The sequence below is a fragment of the Sceloporus occidentalis genome, unplaced genomic scaffold (genome assembly GCF_023333645.1).
Source record: "Sceloporus occidentalis isolate IW3139 unplaced genomic scaffold, rSceOcc1.0.p SCAF_3, whole genome shotgun sequence".
Classification (NCBI taxonomy): Eukaryota; Metazoa; Chordata; class Lepidosauria; order Squamata; family Phrynosomatidae; genus Sceloporus; species Sceloporus occidentalis.
This window is the reverse complement of record NW_028316983.1, coordinates 214,035,186-214,047,965: the sequence shown is the minus strand read 5'-3', so window position 1 is coordinate 214,047,965 and position 12,780 is coordinate 214,035,186. Positions and strand designations below refer to the sequence as shown.

The following is a 12,780-nucleotide window of genomic DNA, read 5'->3' as shown; positions in this document are numbered from 1 at the left end:
TGGTCATCCATAACAGAGTTTTAGGGTGACTGGGAAGTGATAAGAAGGAAAGGTAGTCACCAATTCTGGGAAAGGCAATGGAATGCATCAGAAGTATGCCACCGGATCCTGGCTAATGGGGCTTTCTTCTAAATAGACATCCACAGAATTGCAGTTAAATGATTAATCAAACCAATTACAGCTAGAACTGCACTCCTAAAACTCACTCGCTGGGGAGCAAGTCTCATTGATTTCAGGAGGTGTTGCTTCTAATTAAACTTTCCTAACATTGCAATAGAAGTGCTGTAATTTCACTTAGAAGTGCTGCTTAGTTAATCAATATAATCACTGCCCATAATGCCATACAAAAATGATACTGTGATGTTTCAAACTCTTACACTGTAATTAGTAACAACAGCCCACTGGGTAGGATTCTGAGATTTGTTTGACAGATGACCAAATCAGTATGTCTATGTAAGTTACAGAAGTGCAATCCTATGCAGGTCAGCTCAGTAGTAGGTTATGTTGAAGCCAATGGAGTTTAGACTATGGAGATAAGTGCCAATGAAGTTATGGAGTTTAGACTATGGAGATTATCACATGGGGCATGAGATGTCATTGTCCCGTCCCTGTCCCATTTTTCCTGCACAATCGTGAGAAGGACTTTCAGATGACGTCACACTTATCCGAACATTATCGCATCTGGAAAGCGCGAGTGACAGCGATCGTTCAAAAGATTTTCATATGATGTTGTGCTGATCTTGTCATTGTCCAGTCATTGAAGTGGCATTGCCAAGCATTTTGCATTAATCGGAGTTTGCATTAATGCAATGCCACTTCAATGACAAGATAATGACAGGATCAGAGCTACGTTATGAAAGACTTTCACACGATCGTTATCATGGATGGGATAAGGATGGGAAAGCGATTCCATCCCTATCCTGTCTGTGTGTGATAATCTCCCCAAACAAATGAGTATAGGACTGCAGATTCATTTTGTTGAACTAGTTAAGCAGTATACAGACACAGAGGAAAGTAGGCTAAATCCAATTGTTAATCTCTACTAGGAAAGTGCTTCTTAAACTATCTGATGAGAAGGAGTGGCATTTTTTCTCTCTCCATGTGCCAGGGACTGACTTTCCTGGAAACTCCAGGGACCAGCATCAGTCTATGGATAACCACTTGGAGCATACTGAGCTAGAGACCACCCACTGAACAAATGGGATTAACACTTACATAAATCTATTAATTCAATGCACCTATTTTGGTTGGTGCTAGCAACATGATTTAGCCCTATGAGTAATACTATGGAACCCTTTTTCCAGAACTGGCCAAAAAGAAGAAAAATAACTAAACATGTTTATAAATAAAACTAAAAATAGATTATAATATGAGTCCAGGTCATCTGAAAGACAGCATTATCTCAGATAAATGTGCTGAGGCTTCAAAGTAATTTTGTGGTGCCATCACATTCAGATAGTCGGTGAAGATAACAAGATAACAAGTTTTCTCAATGGCTGATTCCACACTATGGAAATGCCTTCTGAGGAAGTGTAGGCTACCATTTTTTTTTTACCTTCCACTGTCAAGCAAAGACCTTTTTATTCAAGCAGGCTTTGAGCAACAAACTGACTACACATGAAGAATGTTTGCTTGCACTGAACTTTATTGTTGTTGTTATGGCTTAAATTATTTTAACTTAATTTGTGTTTTAATATTATAATTAATTTAATTGTATTTTAATAATAATAATATTTTTTATTTATATCCCACCTCTCCCTACAGATCGAGGCGGGTTACAATATGATGAAATTAACAATAAAATACATAATACGTATAAACCCAATTCTACATAATCCCTGACCCCCTCCCTACCTTAATATTTATAACTTAATTGTGTGTTTATTCCTACTTGTTTTTTGTTGTTGTTTTTAATTATGGCCTAAGCTGCTTTGGGTCTCAGTTTCAAGAGAAAGTTGGGATACAAATGAAATCAGCTTACCTGCAAAAAAATACCCATTATAGCCACACCATCATTTTTTCTCAAAGCATCTAGATAATTGCTATACTTAGGATTCCAGTGCACCAAATGAATCTGGAAACAAGGAAAATATTGTAAGTGCCATTACATAGTAGGAATGCAAATATCTAATTTTTATTCAATTCACTGGAGGATTCCTATCACTTTTTTGTCATTATCTGGTGACCCAGTAACAAGTGAGACCACAATCACTAGCAGCCAGGATCCCCGAACTTAGAAGGAGCCATGGGTCTCCAGCAGGCAGTGATGTTTTCTCCCTCACTTGCTCATTGTCTGGCTGAGATAATTGACTGTTTCTGCTTCAAAGGATGGCAATGACAAAACCCCTTTGAAGAAACTTGCCAAGAAAACCCCATGATAGGCTCTCCTTAGGATCACCATAAGCTGAAAACAACATGAAAAAACAGAACAACAAAATAAATAAGTAAATTGACTCACCTCTCCCGCATGCCTTTGTAAATCCACAACATGCTCTGAACCTTTGTCATCTGTAGAACCCCAGTGGATGTGCAGCTGACGCAGCCTATAAATTCCTGGAAGTGGTCCTCCCCTCAGTACTGCAATGAAGAGTTTAAATTAGAATCTGAACGTCTAAAAGGATTGTGTATGTCAAAACAAAGGGCACCACCAGATGCTACTATTTTATTTATTGGTTATATTATATCCCTGCCCTGAGCTCTATGACTCTGCTCCTCCACACATTTATCCTCACAGAAACCCTGTGAAGGAGATGAGGCTGAGAGAGTAACAGGCCCAAGGTCTTCCAGTCAGTAGCCAGTCCAACACTCTAGCCACTGCACACACATGCCCTCATTGTGAAAACCTTTTATTTCAGACTTAGGAGCCCCTCTTCCAAATACAGCTGATACCCACTGCTTTAATAAAGAAAGCATCTACCAGCATCCTTGGACAGATGTCAGGGCCTCTGGCAATGGAACATGGAATGTTACAGCTCCCAGAATTACAGAAAGGGCTGCCACAGAAAATAATAGGATTTAAGTATGCACGGTTTTCCCATATGCAGGTGTGTGTGTCTGGAAGGGATTCCCGCGTATAGGAAGGGGCCACTGTAGTTAGGAATGTTTCTCTGTGTTAAAATTAGGTTTTCTAGGTCTTGTATCTGTGTATCTTGTATCTTGAAATCTATGATTTCAGGGCCAAAAACTAGGACAGCCCCCAGTGATACCCTAGGGGCAAGCTAAAGGTATACTATTAAGTACTGTATGCTGGGTATCAACCACAGTTGCTCTCAACGTGTAACTCAAGTAACAAAAACCAAGAATAACATATGAGAAAATATTTCTCTGACTGGAAATTAATTTCCCAAGCTTTGCAATAAAAAAAACTTTCCTAGTTCTATTTTAACACTTTTGTAAGCAGTGCATTTAAAATGTGGGAGCTATTATCTAACCAAAGCCATTTTTCCAAGCATTTTTTTCCAAGTTCTGCTTTGTATGGATTGCTCTCTAGTGCCCCTCAATGACTGTTTTTTAAAACAAATATCATAACAATGATACTAGTAATCACCAAATATTTGGGGGGGGGGGAGAAAATAATAGAATACAGTGAAATAGAATGATTTCTAAACAAGACTGTATTCTATCACCCTACAACTAGCAGAAAACTACAAAGACTTGGAACAATTGCTAAAGAAAGTCAAAGAGGAAAGTACTAAGGTAGGCTTAATGCTGATCTTCAAGAAAACAAAAATAATGACCATGGAAGACTTACATAAATTCAACATAGATGATGCTTTTTGTAAAGAAGCGGGATATTTATTATTATTATTATTATTATTATTATTATTATTATTATTATTTAGGACTGGGAGGGCAACTATGAAAGAAGACAAAATCCTAAAGTGCAAAGATGTAAAACTGAACAGTAGCGTATGGATAGTCCAAGCCATTATATTGCTCATCACCATGAATGGAAGCAAGAGCTGGACAGTGAAAAGAAATGATAGAAAAGCAACTCATTTGAGTGATGGTGCTGGAGAAAAGTGCTGAGGATACCATGGGTGACCAAAAAGACAAACAAATGGGTCCTAGAACAGATCAAACCTGTACTCTTTCTGGAAGCCAAGGGGCCGTTTGCACTACATTATAAACTGGTTTGCAAACTTCACACACTTGCACCGGTTTTTCCTAATCCAAATTGAAGGAGGGGGGCTGGCACAAATTCCCCTTAACCTGATTTTTCGAAGATTGAGTTTTTCCCTGTTTCTTTTCCAAAACACTGGGTTTTATCAGGGCAGATGGGAACTTACTCCTGATACCATTTGGGGAATCCAGGATGGAGGGGTTAATGTGCAGGGGGCAGATCATGCCCACCCCTTTGCCCTCTCCCTGCCAGCCAAGTGCCATTGTTTTTCTCTTTTGGCACTCAGTTGCAGGAGTGAAAAGGTAGGTCCAGAAATGCCATGGATTCAAACTTCCCATGCTTTGAAAAGTGCTCTCTTTAAAGTGCAGCCTGGCTTTTCTTTTCTTTTCCATAAGTCCCCTTATCTGCACCAATGTCTGAGTCCCAGCCCAGAGCTCACCAAAGCCAGGGAACATCATCAGATGGTGCTTTAAAAAAATAGCTTATGCACATATTTGCTATTGCATGGCCACAGCAGACTGCACAGGAGTCATTAGTATGACAAAGGTACACATGATTTACTTGACATTTTAAAAAAACCTATCAGTGGGGCTGTGGGTTAGGGGTCATTTTTTCCTCTTTCCTAAGAAATAAAACCACAACAGACTCTGCTCCTGAGTTGGTGTAAACTAAAGCTCTCACACACATATTATATTGTTGTGAGATTATATTATCATATTATATGGCTGAAAGAGTGTGACTCCCCCCAAGGCTAACCTATCCCAGGGTTTCTTACTATGGGTTGTTCTGAGGGGCTTGCCATTACCATCCTCTGAGGCTGTCTGGGGGGGAGGCCAAAGTGTGACGTAGATGCACATCATTTGATTGACACTGTAGAACCTCCCTCCCCCGAGAACAAGCGAAATGGCGGCTCCATTTTAAATTGATACAAATGATAATGTGAACTCCATCAAGGTTAAATTGCCACGGAGAGATTCAATTGGGGTAACCATAGTGGGAACTTTGATTTGGTATTGCATCATTGGATCTACTCGTCACAAAAAAGCTAGTGTGAATGGCACCCAAGATGACTAAAACTGGAGCTGTCGTACTTTAGCCATATCATGGGGAAATAGGACTCACTAGAAAAGACAACACTGTAATACTAGAAAAAGTGTACAGTGGCAGAAAGACAGGAAGACCACATAAGAGATGGATAGATTTAATTAACGAGACCAGAGCCTGAAGGACTTGAGTGGAGTGGTTGAGGACAGTGCGGCTTGGAGATATCTTATCAACAGGCTTGCCATGAGACAAGAACAATTTGAGAGCAGCTAACAACATCAGCAGCAAAAAATGATGGCAATGATGGTGATATATCAACAGGGCAATAGAAACCAATAGGATAATGGTATCTATGCAATGTAAGAATTATTTGCCAGTGGAATATTCTGCCTCAGAGTATGGTGGAGTTTCCTTTGGAGATTTTTAAACAGAGGGTGAATGGCCATCTGTTGGGAGTGTTTTGATTTCACTCATGTTCCCCTCAAAGGACTTTGTTCGCAGTTTGGGGGTGCTTCTTGACTCGTCACTTCAGATGAGAAATCAGGTGAATGTGACGGTCAAAAGCGCCTGCTATCAGTTTCAGCTGATATGCCAGCTGTGCCCTTTCCTGGAACCAGAGGACCTTGAAACTGTAGTACATGCACTGGTGACCTCAAGACTTGATTTTTGCTATGCACTCTACATGGGGCTACCCTTGTGCCTAGTCCGGAAACTTCAACAGGTACAGAATATGACTGCCAGACTGATTAGAGGAACAACTAGGAGTGACCATATTACTCCAATATTGTAATCACTCCACTGGCTGCCTATTAGTTTCCGGGCACAGTACAAGGTGTTGATTATTACCTTTAAAGCCCTTCATGGCCTGGCCCCAACCTGTTTAAGGAATCGCCTTCTTCCATATAAACCACCCCGTGCACTCAGAGCCTCTGGGAGGAATTTGTTGCAGTCTGTAAAAACCAGATTGACTGCAACTTCCTAGAGGACTTTTTCCGCGATCGCTCCCACCTTATGGAATGGCCTGCCGTACGAGATCCATCAAATTACCAACATAGATAGCTTTAAGAAAGTTGTCAAGATGGACCTCTTCCAGCAGGCCTTCCCGGAATAGCATCCGGCCACGTAAAGATCCCCCCACAGACATATATATGTGATGACTCTGCCCACTATTGTTCTATTGTTTTTAGATTTTAGTCTTTGTAATTTTAATTGCTACAACTGTTTAATCCTTTTTAAGGGGGGGGGTTGTATATATTATTGTATTATTTTAATGTTGCATACCACTTAGATTGTTGAAACAAAAAGCAGGATATAAATAAAAGTTTATTTGTATTTATTTATTTAATTTATTTTTATTATTCCTGCATGACAGAGGGTTGGTCTGGATGGTCCTTACGGTCTCTTCTAATTCTATGAACTATGTAGAGATTAAGTGGATCTACAGCTTTAAAATGCAAAGAATATAATACATTCCAGTCCTGATTTCAGAGTTTTCTTTTGTGGTACATGGAGCAAGGGAGAAAAACATGGAGAGATAGAGGGGAGGGAGGGAGGGAGGGAAGGTACCGGTATGCTTATTCAATTGGACTACGATTCTGCAGACCAGGGCTCAAATCCAAGCTTGGCCATGGAATCCCACTGGGTGACCTTAGGCAGATCACACACTCTCAGCCTCAGAGGATGGCGATGGCAAACCCCTGTGAATCAATCTTAACAAGAAAAGCCCATGATTGGTTCGCCTTAAGGTTACCATAAGTCAGAAATGACTTGAAGGCACACAACAACAAAAAAGGAGGGGTAGAAGGAGAAAGAGGATGAGAGAGAGAGAGAGAGAGAAATGGGGAAGAAGGGAGAACAGAAATGTAGTCAGGAAAATTGTGCAGAAGGGAGAAGAAAAAGAATGGGAGGGGGAGAAAGAAGTAAAGAGGAAATAAGTATGTAAGTGTTAAGTCCAAACGTCAGTGGAAGCATGTTGAAGGAGAAAGAGCATTTAAAAGGACTTTGTGTCAGAAATAGAGGGGGAAAGGAGGAGAATTTGGGAGCAAAATAAAGAATTAAAAGAGAAAGTAATCAATTGTTTAAGTGGAGCTGAAGACAGACATTTGTATCATGACATTTGCCAACAATGGCGCAAACCACATGCATTTCGCTCCAAGAAAGGAAACTGCATGAAGTTTTGACAACTTTTCTAACAATTTCCCCACACTGGTCACTCCTTCCTGCCATGGCAGAGTCAACAGGTGGCATTCTTAGAGAGAACATATAGTCACTTAAAAGCAGACTGCAGCAGCAAAGATTAGCACACGCGCACATGCACACACGCGCGCACACACACACACACGGTTAATTTTCAAGTCATTGCTCCACCTAAGATTCCCCTCTTGCTCTGAGGATAAGAGAATAGAATCTGTAAGATCAGAGAATCCTAGTTAAAAACAGTGAGCAGGTGAGGTCTCTGCACACTGGACATTGACCTGGACAGCTGCTGAACAGTCAACTCAGTCAACACAGGAAAGATTGGAAAACATAGAACCATAGAATCATAGAGTTGGAAGAGACCGCAAGGGCCATCCAGTCCAACCCCCTGCCATGCAGGAAATCCAAATCAAAGCATCCCCGACAGATGGTCATCCAGCCTCCGTTTGAAGACCTCCAAGAAGGGAGACTCCACTGCACTCCGAGGAAGTGTGTTCCACTGTCAAACAGCCCTTAGTAGGGTTGCCATAATTGTCCACTTTTACCAGGGACAAAATGTGGAACAAATTCAAGACCAAACTGTAGGACAACTGCAGGACAAAACTCAGCCCAAAATGTAGGACATTGAAGAAAAATGGTGGACCTTAAATGTCCTACATTTTGAGCTGAGTTTTGTCCTGCAGTTGCCCTACAGTTTGGTCTTGAATTTGTCCTACATTTTGTCCCTGGTAAAAGTGGACAATTATGGCAGCCCTACCTTACTGTCAGGAAGTTCCTCCTAATGTTGAGGTGGAATCTCTTTTCCTGCAGCTTGCATCCATTGCTCTGGGTCCTAGTCTCTGGAGCAGCAGAAAACAAGCTTGCTCCCTCCTCAATATGACATCCCTTCAAATATTTAAACAGGGCTATCATATCACCTCTTAACCTTCTTTTCTCCAGGCTAAACATCCCCAGCTCCCTAAGGCGTTCATTTAAGTGCTTAAAAAGAATCCTGTGATAACTAAGAGCCAGCCTGTGTTTCTTACAATTAATTCATTTAATCATTTTTAAATCAAAGTTCATGTTTTTCTTAATTCAATTAGTAAAAGAAGATCCTCATTCAAAGATATCATCATGAATACTAATTATGCAACTTCTAATTATACGCATGCAAATATGTTAACAGCAATTTATAGAGATTGCTGGTAACCAGATGGTGTGCATGAAGTACAGTTTCTCTCTCTAGGCTTTCCTCTTTCTCAGAGCAATGATACAGAAGAACAATAAACCTGGTGGCCATGGGAGTGTTTCTGAACAAGAAGGAGAAGTTTGGATATAAATGCAAGGGATCATACTCTTTGATATATTGAAAATGATCTGAAAACAATTCAGAATAATTGCTTATAGTCTATGTACTTTCTAATGAAACGTATATTTTCTCAGTAAATATTAAGCTTATAGTAAACTTTATTATTTCTACTAAAGACAAAAATGTCAGCATTAAATAGACTCATCCTCACTAGTGATTTAAATAATTAAAACGAAGTCTTTCAGAGAAGTGTAAAACTCATATCAGCCCTATTGTAAGATAGGTAGGTGACTGGCCTAGGGCAACCTGGATCTTCTCTGTATATGTGGGTGTTCTGTGCCTTCAAGTCATTTCTAACATAGGGGCTCGACAGACCACCCCAAAAGGGCTGGCTAGAGGCACAATTCTAGACACCAGACCACACAGACATCTAACAGTAGCCCTGTAGATGTCAATTAAGAGCAGGCAATCTTGCTGCAGAACAATAATAGCTCAAGCTTGCCATCTGTGAGCAAATTATACAGTATGTCACTCTGCAAGTATCAAGTGAGACTGGGCACTTGCCCATCCTTCACACTCTACTTATCTATTAATAGAATCTGCTTCCTAACTTAATGAAGAACCATATATAATGACCAAAAAAACCTTGTAAAATTCAAGTACCTCTTTCACATGACAGGAAAGGGCTTTGAAGTTTTGTTTTCCTTACCTTTTTAAAGACCAATAGTACAAAACATAAACCAAGCCCCACTACAATTTAGCTACATGCTACTACTGCCCAATCAGATGCAAATAGGGTAAAATAGTTGCCTCTGCAAATAAGTCAGGGCCAAAACATTATCCAGCCAGAGGAAGAGTATATCACAGGACTTCCCTCTTCTACCATTCTGTGTGGAAACAGACCGACCATTTAATCAACATCAGCGATAGAAGAGTCTCACCTACTCTGCTGAGAACAGCATCCTTTTGCATATGAGTTTCTCCTCAACACCGAGCAATTTCCTCCCCCATAAAATAGACTGATTATCCTTTTGATATGTAACAGGTCCAGGACAGTTGACACAGACAGTTGACTCTTTCAGATCTCTATAATTCCACTGAGGGGACAATTAGACATGACATCTAGGGACCCATCACAGATCAGCCAATACCATTTTTTTAAAAAGCTTGATTACTTCTTCAGACCATTTTTAGAATGATGGAGAAGAGCTGTAGAAGATTGCTACAGGTTGAGTCTCCCTTATCCAAAATCTGAAATATTTCAGAAACCAAAACTTTTTTCATGAGTGGCTGACCTGGTGACACCTATACAAATACTGTACAGGTATTCCAAAATCCAAAAGAATCCAAAATCTAAAATACCTCTGATCCCAAGCATTTCAGATAACAGAGACTTAACCTGTTCTAAAAATGCCACATACCTACATATCCACTGTTCTACAGGGATCTCAGTAGGTAGATTCAAATATATTTTCTCTTTAACTGCAGAATTGTTGTGATATTGTCTCGTGTGAAGGACATCAAAACAAACTTTCCATAACTTTCCCCACACAGAGAATTTTTGTGTATCAATGGATCTGATAGTTATATATTACTTATTTCAAATGTAACTGAAACTATGTGATGGCATAGCAGATAAAAAGAAGAAAAAGAAACAGAGGCTGCAAATGGGTCCTGCAATCTTGAGGTAAACTAATATAAATGGTATAAGCTATGCTACCAGTAAGTTGCAACTGTAAAAACAATTGCCTTCCCTTGGGACACATATTGTTAAGAGTTATGTAAAACAAAATTTACCAAGCAAAAAATGGTAGGGCCCCCCGACAGACAGAGATACTGGGTTAACATTTCTCTCTCTCTCTCTGTGTGTGTGTGTGTGTGTGTGTGTGTCTGTCTGTCTGTCTGTCTGTCTGTCTGTCTGTCTGTCTTGAAGAGATCATGTTTTATTGATATGAAAGTTTGAAAAGCATCACCTGTTGTCAGATTTACAGTGACAGGTGACAATTTACGGGGGGAAATAATGAGTTTCCCCAAGACACAAATGATGGCTTTGCAGTGTTTATGATAAACACCAAGTGGCAATATAGCACAGTTTGTTATGTCAACAACAATGCTTTAAAAGTCCAGGAATAAAAATAAACATATGGTTCCCAGATTGGTTTGGCGTGTTCTTTGTCATTATGGACAATAAAGTCAGCTATGCACATTTGACAATATGTAATTATATATCTTGTATTTCGAAGAAGTAAACTTTCTGTCTAAAATAATGCCATTTTTTCCTAAGTGCAAACAACTGCCAATACAGATCAGGCTTTTACTGTATGAGCATTTCTGACATGCTGACCAAATAGCCTTGACAAGGAAGATGGAGCCACTAGGAAATGTCCTGGCATGGTATTCTGCAAGTGAACTTCATTCCTGACCTATAATGCCCTGGCCCCACTGTTCTAACCCTAGGTCTCCTGAGATACTAAATCAGTCTTTTATTTGCAACCTAAAAAGGTAAAGGAGCCTATGTCTCCTGGGACAGAAAGCTGATATAGCCCATTGTCCTATAGCAATCCCAGAAGGCCTTTCTTTGAATAACAGTCAAGTTCTTTGACCTTCTGCAACAGCATGGAATTTCAAAGTTAATGCTACTACCACTCTGAAATCCTTCTGTGCTGGAGTACTGCTAGTCTGCTGTCAGTGATTGATATCCTATGTGCTGGAACACCCAAGGATAAAAGATGTGTTAAGCACAGGGTGAAAGGCTTAGTTTCGACTTTCCTGTCGTTTGTTGGCACAGGATGCCTGCCCACACAAAACTCTCTCTCCCTTTCAGCTGTGTAATTCTTCCCATTCTGGTTGGTATATAGATGAACTCTTACAAAAATAAATCACCACCACCAGAAAGCAATTATGCAAAGATCTCAGAGTCCCATATGAAGAGCGGGCACATGACAAATGAGGACACGAAGACAGAGCAAAACAAAAGACAAGAGGCCTGGTAGCTCAGAGCTGAGATCAAAAATTCCCACTAGGCTGAATGTTATAACCCAGTAGCTGGGTTCTGATGACTTGTCTGTTAGCACAATGCCAGGGTATAACAACTGCTACAGCAGCACAACTTCAGGAAATATAAACATTGTCCTGGTCCTGCTACAACTTCACAAAAAATGTCATAAGGAGAAATGATACAAATGTTTAGGTTCTGTATGCAAGGTTCAAATCCTTAAGTATCTGAAGCAGTTTCAGGAAGTCCTGCTGAAAGCAGTTACATCAAGCATCCCTTGAGAACTGTAGCTTCCGAGTGCAATTAAAATGAACAAACATAAAACCCACTTAACTTATGGCTGGGGTCCAATGGACTGAAACCAGATATATTAGCAAGTTGTTGTTTTACTGAAAATCCATTGCAACATGTGTCTGCTCAGAACTCTGTCTAGAAAGTGACTTTGAGAGGATACACACACACACACACACACACACACACACACACACACACACACACATATACATACAGAGAAAGAGAGAGAGAGAGAGAATAGGACACAGTGCATCAACTTAGTAGTGTCACTAGGGTTGGTGTCACCTGGTGTGGTAACTCATAGTGTCATCCACCCCACTGATCTCCTCCCGCACCACACCACACAGAATCCTTAGCAAATTTTTTGTACTAATGTACAAATATTTTGTACTAATAAATCATAATTCCTGTATATTGCTGAATGTAATGGTAATCGTCGTGACATAGCAAATTTAAAATTATACCTTTAAATTAGCATATCATATGCACAGTCTAAGTGGATTTGCATGCACATAGTTTACATGCACATTGTTAAAGTGAAGATTTGGTAAGATGTAATTTTAAAGCAAATTTTAAAAGAATTTAAAAAATTATTTAAATTTTTTTTTAAATTTAATTTTAAATTCAATTTTTTTAAAAACTAGGAACTCTCCTTTCTCCTCCCACTGACCCTTGCCCACATACACCATCTCTTCAGCATTTTTAAGGGGCACAGATGAATGCTGTATCCCTTTTCTGCCCAAAGGCAGATGTTTAGAGTGTCACTTGGTGTGGTCCAAACCACCACACCTCCTAATGACGACCCTGCATCAACCTACTGCTGTGCTGTTACAGAGAGCA

General features: G+C 39.9%; 1 protein-coding gene across 12 annotated transcripts in view; it reads right to left on the bottom strand.

The window, feature by feature from the left end:
• Window positions 1-12,780, bottom strand: part of LOC149317464 (carbonic anhydrase 3-like) — an 86,024-nt gene that overhangs the window by 11,540 nt on the left and 61,704 nt on the right. For all 12 annotated transcript variants that reach the window (XM_089517556.1, XM_089517550.1, XM_089517552.1 and 9 more), the window contains 2 exons: window positions 2,459-2,577; window positions 1,982-2,074 (listed from right to left, as the gene is read on the bottom strand). In XM_089517556.1, the coding sequence (XP_089373682.1) occupies window positions 1,982-2,074; window positions 2,459-2,577 (212 nt within the window). The remainder of the gene's footprint in view (window positions 1-1,981; window positions 2,075-2,458; window positions 2,578-12,780) is intronic.